This window comes from Pipistrellus hanaki (genome assembly GCF_964339955.1).
Source record: "Pipistrellus hanaki genome assembly, chromosome: 1".
Classification (NCBI taxonomy): domain Eukaryota; kingdom Metazoa; phylum Chordata; class Mammalia; order Chiroptera; family Vespertilionidae; genus Pipistrellus; species Pipistrellus hanaki.
In genome coordinates, this window is record NC_140503.1 from 157,534,556 (window position 1) to 157,552,017 (window position 17,462).

The window sequence follows — 17,462 nt, forward strand, 5'->3', positions numbered from 1 at the left end:
AAACATCAGTGATGAGAGGGAATCTTTGATCAACTGCCTCCTACATGCCCCTTTGCCTACCTGGCTCTACCTCTACATGTTCTTCTTGACTCAGCTTAGACCATCATTCCCTGACTACCCACCCACAGGTCCCGGCTGAGTTAGTGGCTCCCCCTCAGCGCCCTAGCACCTACCATGCAACAGCATCATTGCTGATGGCATGTTTCTCTACCACGTTGAGTTTCTTCCTTCCCCTTCTCTCTTTCTCTCTTTCTCTCCTCCTCCCTCCCTCCCTTCCTTCCTCCCTTTCTCTCTCTCTCTCTCTCTCTCTCTCTCTCTCTCTCTCTCTCTCTCTCTCTCTCTCTCTCTCTCTCTCCACTCCTTAGTCAACAAGGCTCTGTATTCTTTACTTCTATTACTTAGATTTGATCAGATCCACCCCACCCCCACCCCCCTTGCATATGCACTCAAACCATCTTGGCTTCCCTGCTGTCCTCAGTACACCAGGCAGAATGTGGCCTCGGAGCCTTTACACCTGCTGCTAATTCTGCCTGGAATGCTTCTGTCCTTCAGATCTACATAGCTAGCTTGCTTGTCTTCCTTGGGATTCTGCTTGAACGTCACCTCAATGCAGCATTCTTTGATCATCTATTTAAAATGGCAATTCCTATAAACTTTCCCTGCTTTCTTTTTATTTACAGCTTTTAACACCATCTAACATACTCTTCTCTTTGTGCCTATACACTGCCTATCTTTCCCCCAATCCCATGTACGTTCTATGAGGGCATCCACAGCACCTGTGACAGTACCTGGCACATAGACAGTCAACTGAGCTCAAGTGAGCTCAAATATTTGTTGAATGAATGACACTGTCATTTTTGTGACAGGAGTGAAGTTACTGATGTGATGTATTATAGGACTATATTTCATAATATTAAACCACTTTTGTACTTCTAGGACAAACTCTTTTTCATCATACTGAAGGATGTTTGAAAAGTAGTTTTGCGATTACATTTGCTTGGGTTTTTTAATCTATGTGCTTAAGTGAAGTTTGTATTATAGTTTCTTATTTCATTCTCTCTTTTTTATGGTTTGATATCAAAGTCATCTATGCTTCATAAAATTGAAGACAGCTTTCCATTTTTTCCACTATTTCTACAACAGTACAGTGCATGTATCATGCCAACTTGCTATTTGTTGAAAGTATGAAAGAACATGCTGGTAAAACTGTTTGGCCCTGAGAAAATTTTTATAGTTAATTTTTAAAAATTACATTTTTCAGTTTCTTTTATGATTAGTAATATATTCAGGTTTTAAGGTATTTCAAGATTTATGTTTCCAGAAGATTACTTTATAGAATTATTCCAATATAAAATCATAAGATAGTTTTTGTTATTGTCTTATATTTTATATGTCTCTCTATCTGGTATTATATTATTTTCATTAGCAGTTTTCTTTATTTTTATTTTTCTTTGTCTCTGTAACATCTTTCAGAGGCTTCTTTATTTTATTTTTAAATTAAAATTCTTTAAATTCCAACCTATTAACATAACATAGTAATCATCTACTTAAAATTCAAATATATCAATAACCATATTTCTAAATAGGGAGCATATATGCTGTTCTCTACAACTCCCAGGAATGTATTAAGTATTGTTCATTTAATTAAACAAGGTCAATTTCAGCTCTTCTTGTTCTTCTTATCTTAAATCAAAACCCTATATGTTCATGTAGATTTTCTTGTAGGTGTGTGAATCCACTCGCCATTTTTATTTTTTCCTCATCTGGGTTTCTGGCCGTGAAATTGTATTGGAATTTTGTTCTCCTTTATCTCTGGATTTCCTCATAAATTTTTTTCTAATCTTTTATTCCCCACTCCTTCCCTTCTGCTCCCAATCTCCTTTCCAGGACTTTCATCTAGACCCATCTGTTTCTTCTCCTTTTCCTTCAGGCCAACTAATGCTATATTTTAATACCTAATTGTTAGTATCAACATCTTGACTGGCAGAGTTTACCTTATTAGGAGTTGATTCTGAACCTTAGGCTTCTGGGGACTCACAGTAGTGTCTTTGAGATGTGTGTATGCTTGCTTCTGAGAAAACATAGGAGTGTATTTGAAATGAATATGATATTTTGTGCCTAGTTTAAAGCCAGTGCTAAACACTGAGTGAGGAGACACTTATGTTTCTTCTACGTGATAACAGTAGCCCTTCGGGTGTCCTTACTGCTAGTCTTCTGTCTTCCAACCCCCACCCATCTCACCCATCACCCCTTTCCCTCCCTCTGGTTAGAGGGACCCCTCTTAAGCTCTGAAATATCTGTAGTATCATTTAAGGTCACGGACTGTCAGGTCCTTATGTGCCTGTTGGGACTTGCTTTCTGCTTCCCCTCTGAATGTGTAATACCTTAAGGAAGGAATTAAGGAAGTTGGATCTTACACTGTTTCCTTTAGCTGGAGTTTCTCTCTTTTCTTAGCTCCTATAATCACGTTATTTCTATTTCTATTGTGAACTTACCACAGACTACTAGGTATCAGAACAAAAAAAAAAAAATAAACCTGGTCTTTTTTCCTTGACTAAAATGTCGTCTCAGCAAGGCCACAGGCATCTTTTCTCTTCTTCTTTTGATCCCCACGGAATTTTATCAAACGGGATCATTCAGTAAATGTTTTTCAACTGAGTGGAATATTATGTTAGTCAGAATTAGATAGTACAGGCTGGAGTTATCAAGAGCAGATTAATTAGGGCTGTAAAGTCGAGGTAGCTGTTCATAAGCAGAGAACTCTAGCAGGGTAGGGCTGGGAGGGGAAGCAGGCCTAGAAGAGCCTGAGCCAGAGGGATCTTTTCTTTTTGGGCACAAGGTGGCAGGCTATGCCCATGTCAGTCACCACATAGAAGGCAGCTTGGTGAGGCTGAGATTTCCTGCCCTATTTTGGAAATGCATGTTTATTTAAAAAATAAAAAACAAAAAAGGGCGGAGCTCGTGCGGCATAATGGCGGAGACAGTGGAGCTGGAGCAGAGCCCCTGGCAGGCCGCCGGCGCTGCTTCCAGGTCGCGGCGCCTTCCAGGTTGGACTCCCGCCGAGGCCCACAGTGATGCACTGCAGATTTTGAAACATTGAATTTCCCTTAAAAGGACGAAGAACATGTGAATAAATATGCATGAACACTCAAGCTGGGGGAGAGGAAATGATATCTGACCAGAGGGTTGTTTGGCTGCCGAAGCCGGTTTGGCTCAGTGGTAGAGCATTGGTCTGCGGACTGAAGGGTCCCAGGTTCGATTCCGGTCAAGGGCGTGTACATTGGTTGCGGGCACATCCCCAGTAGGGGGTGTGCAAGAGGCAGCTGGTCGATGTTTCTCTCTCATCGACGTTTCTAGCTCTCTATCTCTCTCCCTTCCTCCTCTCTGTGAAATATCAATAAAAAAAATATATTTAAAAAAAAAAAAAAAAAAAATGTTAAAAAAAAAAAAAAAAAAAAAAATGAAATGCAGTTTCTCCACTAGACAGCAGGCGAGGATAGACGGCCTGGGGCAGGGTCTGCCTATAAACCCAAAGAAAACATTCGTTTTCTCTAGAAGCTCATCTTCCCCCTTTAAAACGCCAGTGTTTTTCATGTGTTCAGACCGTTCACATCTACCAGTCTGATAAAATCTGGGATATAAGTGGTAGGTTTACTTCAATTCATGTATATGCAATTTAAATCCGGATACAATTTTCTTCACTGTATTAATTGCCTCTAGTTTTGTGTGTGTATGTTTTTTTTGTGTGTTTTGTTTTGTTTTTTTTTGTGTGTGTATGGGCATGCACAAAATAGTCTTTTATTCAAAAAGATTACTAGAAATAGTTTATTCTGGAATGCTGATGCTAAACTAATTTATTGGTTGATACTGATATCTGTTATACTTGGAAGATGGAGAATAAATTAGGGGAAAAGGTAATCCTTGTTTTTGGGTTCACTTATCATTTCTTTCAGGTTCTTTTTCTCTTTGTGTGGGAGGGAGACAGAAGTGATAACATGGTGATTTGTTTCTGGAAATAAAAATCGCCTTCTGAGGAGCTGGGAACGTGCAGCAGAGGAGAGGGAGCAGGCTGAGCAGCAGGATGTTTACCGGAGCAGAGGGACTGAGGGGAAGAGGGACTTCCCGGAAGAGGGAAAGGCTAGCTCAGGCCAGTGGGACGAGGGCAGAGGGATGCGGGCATGCTCTCTCGCAAGCTTTATTCAGCAGATTGACTTCACGGCACTGCCTTTGCCAGGTGCGGGACTAGTCTTGTTGTCTCTAAAATGAATTGCCAGAATCAACAGATTTTTCTTATTGATCATTTATTACAGATTACAATATGAGAGATAACTGTTTTCATATCTATAGAGCAACAAGAGATGCTTGACATTCACAAACTATTTTTAAATGACACCTATTCAAATGCTACCTATTGCATAAATCCTTAATGACTTTTTTTTTCTTAAAAAAGCATCATAGCTTTCAATAGAATTTCATAAAGCATCGTAACTTTGAATAGAATTTCATACCACGACCATAAAAATAGCCACAGATCTGCCCAGGAGGCTGAGTTTCTAGACTTCCCCAGTTCCCTGCCCTGACTTCTTCACTTTACCTGGTTCACTATGGGGCGGCTCTCCTTCACGGTCAAGTCAGGGATGTCTGGGGATTTGAACTTGATCCTGCTGGGAATTCCTAGTGGCCTAGTCTCCCTCGCTCTCGCTGGAACTGGTGCTGTCGGATGACTCACTGCTGTCGTGCTGTCTGGGGGGCCTGAACCTCCTGTTGGGATGGGACTTTCTATGAGCCCAAGGGCCCTTTCTCTGTGGCAGGCCCTTCCCCCAGGGGGAGCTGTTCTGTCTGTGGGGTCCATACTGATTCCTCCCACTGTGTGTGGGTATAGGCCCCTCATTATTGGGGTCACTATGGGAACCTATGTCACCGTTAATGTCATTGTCAAGACCCTGAGGAGGGGTGAGCTGGCTCGGACTTTTGCTCTTACCGGGAAATCGCTGCTTTTCACTCGAGGCCACTTGATTCCTGTTAGAATGTTCCGAACCTTCCCTACTCCCCCCTTTGCCATTTCTCGGAATTTCATTATAATCGGTGCTTTCAGCAACGTCACGACCGCCTTCTTTCCTTTTCTCCTTCGAAGGTCCCTGAGGGTAATGAAACTCCACTTGCCCTTGGTGAGCATTTTGGCCGCCGGCATCCACTCTGTTTCCTTCTTTCCCAGGGAGTTCCCTGAAATTGGTGCTCCCTATGATGTCGTTGCTGCCCCCCACGAGGCTGACACCATCCCAGGTTCCAATGGCACTTCTGCCATCTTCTGCTCCCTCTGGGATGTCGTTATAACCCGGGCCTCTTGCCTCGGGGTTCATCGTCTCTGCTTCCCCCGGGCCGGAAAGCTCTGTTGGAATACCTGCACCCTCTGGGTCAGGACCCATAGCTTCTCCTTTGCCTGAAACGTCCTTAAAAGGTTGGCCATCTCCACTGAACGGGGAGACATTGTCCCCCCTCACGTGAAGATCTGGATAGCCGCTGCCTTCGAAATCGCTGGGGATTTTTTTGAGTGTGGGGGGCTGTTTTAGATAGTCAGTGCTGTACTGGATGTGGTACGTGCTTTTGCCTTTGGCTGGGGCACTGGGGGCTTGCGGATCTCTTTGATGATTCTTCTTACCTTTTGAGGGGGCTTTAGCATGGTTTGCACCTGCTGGAATTTTGCTTGGAACATTCCTGGGTCTGATATCTTTGCTTTCGTCTCCTAATGGTTCAATCGCAGCTCCTGGCGCCATTATAAGTTGTGCCTTATTTCTGGTGAGAGCTGCACCATATTCTTCTTGGTCATGAAGTTCGCTGAGAACATCGCCTCCATCCTCAGACCCATTATTCCCAGTGGATTCGGGGTAAATGGGCATCTGTAGGTCAGTGTAGGCATTATCTTTGTGACTAATACTGTAGTCTTCATTCGTTGTCTGTCTAGTTTCAAAAAGATTTGGGGATTTACTAATTTGGTTATTTTTATCAACTCCACGGAGGGACAAGTCTTTCTCTCTCTCTTGGGCAAGGTTTTCTTTAAGTGCTGGCTCTTGATTTCTTCTCTTGCCAGAAAGGTGAAGAACAATATTGTCTTTGTTTTTTTCTTCCTGGTAAAGTGTAATTTTTAGCATAAAGTGATTATTTTATGTTAACTTTTAAAAATCTAATCATTCTTAGTTCATATTTTAAAAACTATTCTCGCTTCTATTTTCATATTCTTCTTCTCTCTCTCTCTCTCTCTCTCTCTCTCTCTCTCTCTCTCTCTCAACCATAGTACTGTTCTACTTGAAGGACTGCCAGCTTTTATACAGGTACTTTATAAATGTTTGAAGTAGTGAGAAAATTCTTGCATCACCTCACAGTCAAGATATGAAATGATTTATTTGAGGAGTTATAACATCATTATTCACTAATATTTTATTTGGCAGGTATATTCTGAAAATAAGGGTTTTCAGTGAGAAAAAAATATAATAGAAAAAATTCTACTGAGTTGTCTTTAAGTAAGAAGTACTTTATTTTTTTAATATATAGTTTTATTGATTTCAGAGAGAAAGAGAGAGGGAGAGATAAAAACATCAATGATTTGAGAGAATCATTGATTGGCTGTCAACTGCACATCCCCCACTGGGGACCGAGCCCACAGCCTGGACATATGTCTTGACCGGGAATCGAACTGTGAACTCCTGGTTCATAGGTAAAAGCTCAACCACCGAGTCATGCCAGCCAGGCAAATAAGAAGTATTTTAAACATTTGACTTATTCTAAGACATTAAATCTTGCAAAGTTTTACATGGACATTTACATTTTCCTTGGCAATCAAGTTCATTTGCTTATTGCTAATTATTCTTTTGAGTTTAAGCAGGTGCGTTAGAAAATCATTAGTTTATAATAATTCCTTTTTAACTTTCCCCCCTTTGTATTCCAAAATGGGAAGTTTTATTTTACATTTAGTGCTTTTACTGCTTTTAAAACAGTAGCATATATACTAATGAATTCTGTGCATTTTACTAAAGACTGAATGGAATTCTTTTATGAGTGAAAACATAAAACAACTTTTAAATTGTTTTACATGGTGCTCAATTATTTTTGCAATTGCTTGTGTTCACTGATTGCCTGATGATTGCACTGCTGACTGTGATGATCTCTGTGTCAGCTGGCTGGTCTGCTTTCCTTTGCTCTGTTTTTCTATCTGTACACTTTCACTCATATTATTCTTTTCATGGATGTGGCCTCTCCCAGCCACTTGCTTGCTCAAATCCTACTCATCCTCCACAGCTCAATTACTCCCATTATGTACTTTCCCCCAGAACACCCGACTAGGAACTAATCTTTTTCTAACCCAAGACTGAAAGCATACTATTTTGAGTACCCCCTATGTAGCACTTTGCACATTCTGTCTTGGGTTAATGATTTTTGTAAGTGCCATTTGTTTCCTTTATAATTCTAACATCCTGGAGAGAGAGAATTAGATTCTCTCATTTTATTTCACGTAGTATCTTACACAAAGTAGGAAGTGCTCAATACATAGTTTAACAGAAAGTTAGTCTTAGAGATGCAGCTGCAGAATATCAAGCAGAACAAAACAACATTCTGAAGGGAAACTACAACTTTCATGGGAAATGAAGCCAGATTTGGAAAAAAGTAAGTAGTCCTTTTTTGCTGATGGCATTTTAAGCTGTGTCCAGCTCCTTGGCCAATGAATTGACAAGAGGGAACTGAATGAAGGAATTATTGTTCCATTCCAGCTACAAGGCCCTTATTCTTTCTCTTCTGAACATCCTGACACAGATGGTGTCCTCTGTGGCATGAATTTAAGGGACAATAGAATGTGTCACTCTTTAGGCCAAAATGACCTCTAATCCTCATCGTTAGTGCACATAGTAGTATAATATATGCCCAGAAAACCTCCCTATAAAACACCAAACATTAATCAGAAGCAATAAACAAAACAAAACAAAAAATTTAAGCCAAAACCGGTTTGGCTCTGGATAGAGTGTCCGCCTGCAGACTGAAAGGTCCCAGGTTCGATTCCGGTCAAGGGCATGTACCTTGGTTGCGGGCACATCCCCAGTAGGAGGTGTACAAGAGGCAGCTGATCAATGATTCTCTCTCATCGATTTTTCTAACTCCCTATCCATCTCTCTTCCTCTCTGTAAAAATTCAATAAAATATATTTTAAAAAATTCATGGGTGTTCGGGGTCCACTAGTATCACATCTGGCTTGACAGGTCCTGAAGGAGGGCCAGGTTTGGGCCAGGGCCTGGGGTGGCCCCCCTGTGTCAGGAAGACTCTGGAACACAGAGTCCCACAGCAGAGCCAGCTGAGAAGCCTGGCATGTGAGGGAAAGACAAAGGCACCAGAGCAGGAGAAAATCAAACTCTGTCTCCCTAGAATTTGTCCAAGTTGGACTCCTGATAAGGATCATTCCTCAGAAATTCAGCTTACCTTTATGTTTGTTTGATTTTTCCTCCCAGGTGATGTGTAAACATACTTGAGAATATAATACCCATGTTTCTCATGGTGACCCTTGTAGGTGATCTACAAAAACACAACATTCCAATAAGATGGGTTTGTCTCTGACTAAGACGTCTCCTGGCTCTCTCTTGGATAGCACAGATATTGTATTTTAAAATTTGGGTGAAGTCTAATTCTGCCTCTAACAAATGGCAGTTCTTCCTATTACCACAGGAGGGCGTGTGTCCACCAGTCCCTGAGGATACTAGTAGCCTGTTCCTTTCTTTTCTGCATGTCTCTAAATCCATTTTCCTTACGGATGATTATCAACTGCCCTCTTTCCCCGGATGTATCAATTTGATGACCGCATTTCAGTGGAAATGGAGCACTTGGAAGTATTTCCAGGGGGAAGGGGCAGGGGGACTAGAAGAAAAGCAGATTTTACAGTATACATGTCTGATGTCCAATTGGTAAAACTTGCAGCATGGAAATCCAGGCTCTTAAATGTTTTTGCCTTTGTAATTTTCAACCGAGACAGAGAACAGAACATTGTTAGTTCTTGGAACGGAATTCTCTGGGGCTGCCAGAAGCAGCCGTGGCGGGCGGGAGTAAGTTGCAATTTGGTGACCTGAAAGCGGAGGGAGCTTGTTTAACTCTCTGGGTGCATCGGACACCCCACTCCCTGTAAACAGAACTCCCCGTTTAGGCTCATGCATGCTCCTTCCTTTGTTTTCGCCCTCATTTATTGCTCTGTTCTCCTGTTCATGTGTGGGAAGATGGTGTTTACTAATAACAATATCTCAGAACTTTTACTCGCTTATCCCTCGGTAAGGAGAAATCATATTGAAGATAAATCTCCATTTAGAATGCTTTTCTCTTTTCTGTCACATGTTGTGACAAAATTAAAGTGCCAAAGTTATGGTGTATGTTTTTGTACTTTCATTCTAAGTACACACAAGACTATTTTTGACAGTTAAAAATTTCCTCTGACTGGCTTTTTCCTTTACAGACTTGAAATGGGTTTATTTGAGAAGAATAACTCTGTTTACCCTCTGTTCTTCCACACAGTCTTGCCTAGTGTTCTCAGCCTGTGGTTGAGCTGTCTGAAAGGAAACGAGAAATAAAACTTTACCAAGCATCCATTCTTTCATTCATGTCTTCAAATAGCAAATCTTTTATTTTCCTCTCACTGCATTGTGCCACTCATTGTGGGAAATCATCCTAACCAGGAAAGGATGGGTACACTCGCCACGTTAATATTAGTCTCAGTGCCACCAGCGGGTGCCCGCACCCTCCCCACAAGGAGGCAATTTCAGAATGACATCCACGTCAGGCTGGGGAGGACACTGCGCATTAGTTGCATAAATTCAGTAATGGTGCCTGGCCAGTGTGGCTCAGTGGCTGAGCGTCAACCTGTGAACCAGGAGGTCATGGTTTGATTCCTGGTCAAGGCATATGCCTAGTTAGTTGCGGGCTTGATCCTCAGTAGGGTGTATTTGCAGGAGACAGCAGATCAATGATTCTCGCTCATCGTTAATATTTCTCTGTCTCTCCCTCTCCCTTCCTCTCTAAAATCAATAAAAAATACATTGTAAAAAGTTCAGTAATGGCTTTGTGAGTTCAGATAGGCTGCCGCTGGTTATCCTGCAAGAGTAAAACCACAGCCCTGCATGGAAGGGGAAGTACCACACCCGAGGATGGAACTTTATTGTGCCAGTCACCTGGGCAGACATTTCTTCAGGATAACGGAAATGGGGTAACCTGCAGATTGGGACAAAATACTTCTCTTGATCTGACATGAAAGTGTCAATATATCTTGAGGGTACCTGGGACGGATGGGGAGTAAGAAGTAGCTATTAGGGAAAGGCCAGAAACTAAAAAGACATAGACCCAGGCATCTTGTTCCAAATTTTTAGGGTAAAATTTAGGTGTCACAGGAGAGCATGCAGAAGAGCTGAGAGTCCTGGAGCAAGCTCGCCATGGAAGCAACGGGCATACCAATTCCTTTAGTCTTGGCATTTTTACTTTCTTTATATTTCTGAAATTCCTAAGTTATCTCAGATGTAGCAAGAGGAGACAATAGGTGGGACTGGTTTGTGTCTGACTGCGTATGCTGAAGGGGAAACGGGCATCATGGTGGTGTCTGCCATGTAAGAGAGAAAACCCTTAAGGGAAAGAGTCTTATGCCTGACTAAGCCTTGGAATTCTGTATTTCCCAGCCATCAGATACGGGCGGTTATCCTGTGTGATTTCAGATATCATATTTCTGCTCTCTCTAGTGATCCCTGCACATGCCATTTGCTGAGTTACTTTGCCATCTGGCTCCAGTCTGGGCTTGGCTGATGGGAGACCCACCGGGAACTGAAGGGTAGAAGGAGGAGCCAAGGTGTGCCCTCCCCTGCCCTCCCCTTTGGGCTGCTTCTCTAGGAGTGCATGCAGCTCCTTGTGCTCCTATTTCCTGGTACCCAGGACTGGGACCACCACCTCCTTCCTTGTTCCTCCAGCCCAAGGCAGGCTTCATGTTGCTTCATTTCATAGAACCCTGAAATCATCTTAGAAATAAACTCAAAGCTTCAGTAAAAGTGCTCTATTGGCTGAGCTCTAAGGCAGATCTGCTTGAGAGGCCATTCCATTCCAGAAACAACAGAAGTTAGCCAATTACAGATACAGAGGACGGACTGGTGGCTGCCAGAAGGGAGAAGGCAGACTGCAATAAAAGGAAAGGGGATTGAGAGGTACAAATTTCCAGTTATAAAGTAAGTCAGGGACAGGTAACGTACGGCCTAGGGAACAGAGTCAATAATATTGTAATAACTTTGTATGGGGACAGCCTTCTGGTGGCGATCACTTTATACTGTATAAAAGTATTGAATCACTATGTTGTAAACCTGAAACTAATGTAATATCATATGTCGATTATAAACCAACTTTTAAAAGACAGAAAATGCACATTAAAGAAATAACAAAATATAATTTTATACTCAATGAATGGGTATCTAGAGAGAAGGACAGTATGATACATATCGGTGGTGAGAATATGAAAATGTATAACATTTGGGGAAGAAAATATGGCCATATCGATGGAAAAAAATACAGTTTCTTCTACTCAATACTTCTATTCTCAGAAATCTACCTATGATAGAAAATAAAAGAACAACTCTTGCCCATAAAAATAAAAGCACAAATTTGTATGCAAAAAAATAGTTTGTCGATGACATCTTATATTTATATAGCACTATACAGTTTGTAAACTACTTTCATGTAAATAATCTCATCTGATTCCCATAATAATCCCTCTGAGAAAGAGAGTAGAGAAACAGAATTGCCTACACTTACACAGCTGGTAGCACTAGTACAAGTTAAGGAGATATTTTGACCTAAAGCATCTGCCTTAAAGTCCCAGGGTTAAAATAGTACATTTCTAAATGGGCTGATATATGGGAAAAACATTTTTATTAATAAGAGGTAATTTTCCTACACTTTATATTAAGTGCTTTCAGGCATACTTTATCATTTTATTGCCTTTTTTATGTTGGTTCTTAAATGACCTTGTGCATTTACATTTAGATTTTTGCATCATTTCTCCAAAAATATCAAAACAGTGAAAACAAATCTGGAAATGGGCTACAGGAAAGAGAAAGCATAAAAATTAGATAATTAGATATTAATTTTAAAAAGAAATGGCAGTTTGTGGTACTTGGCATCTTCTTAGAGAGCATAACACATGCACATATATTAAAAGCATACTTGATAGTATAGAATACTTAATATAGTTCACAATCATAAATCCTGAACTTATAACAGGGTAACTTATCACAAAGTCTAGAGTCAATTGCATATTGATGAATACCAATTAAATTACATGGCCCATTAATCAATGCTTCTCTGTTCTACCATTTTTAAATTTTGTTTTTGAAGGAAACCAGAATATGGCTCTCACATATGCCTCTTTGACATAAAATTTATTTTGAGCTGAAGGCAATGAAAAAGTAGTAAGGAAAAGGAGTTCCTCCTCTCCTGTCTAAAGGCAGGAAATAAATTCTCCTTTTACGGCAGGCAGACTTTTACCAGTCCAGAGACCACACCTGAGGAATGTGCGAGCAAACCTTGTTAAACTAACCCGAATGTTCTTACCGGAGGAAGATACGGACTTTCTAGCCCTAGCTGGACTACCCATAGCCCAAACCTTGTTGTCTCATCAATGCTTCACAAATTTGTTTCTTAGTCTAACTAAAAGGTAAAAATGAAAGCTTCCTGCCCCGGTCACTTCTTCAGGTTTTCATTCTCTTAGGAAGGCTCCCCTTACATATAAAAATTCAATAAACTTGTATGCTTTTCTCCTGTTCACATATCTTTGTCAGTTAATTTTCAGACCTAGGAGAGTCAGGAATTTTTCCCCCCTCCCCTTCTATTTGAATCTGGATTCTAGTTCCAAACCATATGTAAATGACTCCATATATACCAATTTCTGGTAACACCAAACGATTATTGACTGATTTAGATAAACGCTCAAATAGAATCTATATATCTGGGAGAAAACATAATCTTTACAATTCCAAATTTTGTTTTTATGTCTTTGCAAATCCTCTTTCCTTTGAAATGTGCTCCCCTCCTACCTCCCCCCCCCCCCCCCCCCCCCGTACCCACTTGGCAGCTCTCCCGGGCTTGACTGTGGCCCTGCGATGGACCAGTGGTCACTGGGTGGATGTTGACACAGCGCATTTACTGGAAAATGGTTGGAGAGTGCCACTCCCGCTGTTCCTTGGACTGTGCTGCTCAAAATAGATTCATCCCATGGCTGGTGGGACTGAGCTGGGTCAGCAAGACCCACTTGACCCCCATCATGCCTTGCGGCCACCCTGTGGATGGGGCCTGGCAGATGTCTATTTTAAGCAGCACAACCCCCACAGGACTGCCGGAGGCTGTCCGCTGAGAGGGGACAAGCTTTCCTCCATTTCTGCTGTCCTCTTCCGATGACACGGTTCATGCTTGTCAGTGGGTGACCCACTGGTCGCCCACTCTCTCAGGACCTATATTTAAGTACTTCTGGCAACAGAATGACTGCCGGTTTCCATGGTTCTCCAACCGAAAGGTTGCTCTGGGAAGTTAGGATGCTTTCCAGACATTATCTAATTGGCACTGTGTCTGCATGGCAGAAAATATCAGTTGACACTCAGCATTTTCACAAGATAATTTAGTCACATCCTGAGGACTCATCTGGGTGAATCAGAGGGGAAAAGAGACACAGGGGAAATGGGAGCTTGGTTTGGGGTAAGCTTGGGGGCAGGCACTGCCTCCCATCTTTAGCCTCACTGAGGAAGAGAAGATCATTAACAGGATCTCACATGTTGAGGTGCTACAAGAATGACAGGAAAGCTCTGCTCCTTCTGTGTTGCCATATAGTTACAAAATCTAGTTGTTTAGCCTTAAAGTTCTCAAGTCATTTCCCCCCGTTTTCAGTAAGATATTGGAAAGTTCTTTTGACATGTTATAATTTGGGTCCCTGAGCCTTTTCTCATTAGTGTTAGCTGATTCCAAACACTGTGGCTGGCTCTTGGTTTTCTCAAAAGGACTCTTTCTGGTGTTTCCTAAAAGGCAGCGTGTGGACATGTTTTATTCAGCACGTGTTCGATGAAGGGCTCCTTGGTGGGTAGGTTTCGGTGTCTAGTGCTGGGTGCTTTCTTTTTGCTTCATTATCACTGAACTAGGTGAGCGTTACTAGTTTGAAAAGACATTGCTTAAGAGAAAAATAGGTAAAAAGAGCGATAGGTTTTATGATTCGTAACTAAAATCAGAAATGCTTACCGGTGCTGCCCAGGTCAGATGGGATAGAAGCAGTCCCACGCAGACAATTTGCATCTTTGAGAATCTCTGTAAAAAGACAATGTGTTCTACCCTAAAGCATTGCAAATTACAAACTGCAGTTCTAAAAATAAATAGAATACAAAAGTATATTCAAACACCCTTCCCCTAGAAGTCCTTTTTAAATTAAAAAACAAGAAACTATGTATAATTTACTTATACTCAAGTGTGGATACTTTCATGAAAGTGCTTTCATATGTCTAATTATTTCATGTGAAAATGAAAATTATCCAATATTATTGTTTTTTATTTTTTATTTTTTAATCCTCACCTGAGGGTATTTTTCCATTGATTTTTACTAAGTGGAATAGAAAGGCAGAGAGAACTATCCATGTGAGAGAAGCACATTGATTGGTTGCCTCCTGCATGAACTCCGACCAGGGCCCAGTCTGGGGAGGAGCCTGCAACCAAGGTACAAGCTCTTGACTGGAATCCAACCAAGGTACATGCCCTTGACCGGAATCCAACGCAGGACACTTCTGTCTGCAGGCTGATGCTTTATCCACTGAGCCAAACGGGCTAGGAGTGTCCAATATTAGTAAGGCAATAAAGTCAGTTCATATTAACAAACTTTATAGGTTTCTTTATTTGCTCTACGGTCAGCCTAAACTTGTTCCTTTTGTCTTTAGAGAGAAATCATTTAATTTAGTGACTTATATAATTCATAATAACATTAAGTTTAGTATAGCAGCTTATAACATACTCTTTAAATGATTTGCCAGGATAGCAGTCTCCATGGTGAGGAATATAATTTTGTCTGCTACCAGGCTGGTTCCCCAATATATGTTCTTATATTCACTAGCAATGTATCTGATCTAGTATCCGTCCATGGGCTGGAGAGTGAAACAATTGATGTAATATTTATATTAATAGCTAACATATATTAATACTAAAATGAACTAAGAACTATTCTAAAAATTTTACAGATATTCAATTAATAAAGACTCATAATATCCTTATGAGTTAGGTGGCATTTACTATTCCTGTTTTATAGGTTAGAAAATAGACACAGAAAGTCAAGTAACTTGTCCCAGAATTCCCAAGCATTAAGGGGAAGAACTGGGCTTAATAACTGGCAATGTAGCCAGAGAACCTGTATTCTTAATCAAAACTTTATGCCACTTGGAATGTTTTCATTCTTTAATTTATTACAGAGAAACCTATATGTAGTTGATTTAAAGGCAAATAATATTTGATATTGGGTGCAACAAAATTATGTTTAAAACATTAACATTTAATGGAACAGAATGACAAATCTCAGTTAAAAGAGAGAATGGGAAGAGATTAACCAAAGAACATACATGCTTGTATGCATAACCCATGGACACAGACAATAGTGTGGGGAAGACTAGGATGGGGAGGGATCTGGGTGAAGGGGGCAAAGGAAGGAAATGAGGGACATCTGTAATACTGTCAACAATAAATTTTTAAAAATTATCATTTAGCTATGGATAAAGATACATGTTTATCCTTTGGTAAATATACTAAAAGGATCTAGTTAGTTCACTGAAGTCAAGTGGCCATTAGATTGGAAATAAAGTCAACATAACATTGAGTTACTAGTCTGTTGATTTTAATGCAGATTAAGTATTTTACTAACTACCACACAGACATATAACAACCAATATGAGAATTAAAAATGTATACCACTATTTGAGAATACTTGGAGAAAAAACACTTTTAATGGGAAAAATAATCTAAATACTATTGTAATATTTAAACATTTCAGAATTAAAAACACATTTTATTTGAAGAAATACATATAATTATTAAATATATTCTAAAATTCTAGGCTATTCTCTTCAAAATTAACATGATTTTAAGAACCTTAATTCTATCTGTAATGTAGCCATCCATGCATTTTACAGATCAGGACAATGCAAGCCACTTATTAAACAACATAATGCTGAGAAATACTCATCCAGATGATACCAACACTGATGAGGTTGTAAAGTATGAATAAGATCACATTATCCTTGTCCTGGTTATATGTGAAGGGATCGAGTACTATTAGAGTATTTGCATTATTGTGGATCTTGATAATGCTGACCGTCAAATCAAAGAAGAAATTGCCATCAGTTTTGGCTATTAATTTCTAGAACTTGGTAATGTACTTCCTGTTGTATAAAACAAAGCACTAAATATTACACAGTTGTGCTCAATAGAGAAAACCTTCAATCTGCATTTAGTTTCAAAAGTCATCTCTCTACCTGATTGGTATGCGTCCTGAAAATGTAAACAATTGCATTATAAAGCTATCAAGAAAGCCAAGTTACCTGGTATCCTTTAGCCTCAGACTACCTGGCTTCTTCTTCAGGATTAGCAGTTTCTGGGATTTTGCTGAAATTTAAAGTTTGTTAGAGTCCCCAATGGCCAATCAGCATTGTTTCACTTAGCACCAGCAAAAACAATTTGTTACCAGTGCCCACAGATAACCATAGGGGGCAAAGTAATTTTAATCTAAAAATGTTTTTGCGGTGGAAAGCTGCTATCAAATGTTCCAGAAAGTTGGGATAAACAGAAAATATAAATACCTCAGCTTGGTATATCATATTGTCAGATCATTAAAATTGATTTCAAAACCACTGATTAAGACTGACTGAATAATTAACAAGCTTAAAAATGGAAAACATTTTAGCAATAATTTTATGTAGAAAGTTTATAATTTCAACTTTGTCTGAATTAAACTCAGTAACACTTAAGAAAAATGTTGAGTTCCTGTTGTGTGGCAGTCATTGGGGAAACAGCATGAACAAAGGAGAAAAAAAAAATACCATTCTTCATAGAGTTTATAATCTGGAGGGGAGATAGATAATTCACAGAATAAATAAGTAAAATATAGTAAGTTATACAATGACATGGACTTAATCTAAGAAGAAAAAGCATTGCAGGAAGGGGGTGGGGACACTGGGTTAAAAATTTAGATAGGGAATCCTGGGAAGGGCTCACTGAGAGGTGACTTTTGAGTAGAGACCTAGATGCATATGACTCTCCAAGGGAAGAGCATTCTAGGCAGAAGGAAGAGGACGAGGAGGACGAGGAGGCAAGAGCTTGCTCGCTTCTTCCAGAAACAGAGAAGAGGTCAGTTTAGCTGAAGGGACTGACAAGGGGAATAACAGGAAATGAGG

General features: G+C 40.3%; 1 protein-coding gene across 1 annotated transcript; it reads right to left on the reverse strand.

Moving 5' to 3' along the window:
- Positions 1-4,682: 4,682 nt before the first annotated feature.
- Positions 4,683-14,339, reverse strand: MEPE (matrix extracellular phosphoglycoprotein; the record flags this gene model as incomplete). The annotated part of the gene is made up of 4 exons (XM_084864034.1): positions 14,278-14,339; positions 9,522-9,575; positions 8,464-8,556; positions 4,683-6,125 (listed from the first exon to the last, which is right to left on the reverse strand). The coding sequence occupies exons 1-4, from the start codon at positions 14,329-14,331 to the stop codon at positions 4,683-4,685; spliced, it is 1,644 nt and encodes a 547-aa protein (XP_084720160.1). The 5' UTR covers positions 14,332-14,339.
- Between the last annotated feature and the right edge of the window lie 3,123 nt (positions 14,340-17,462).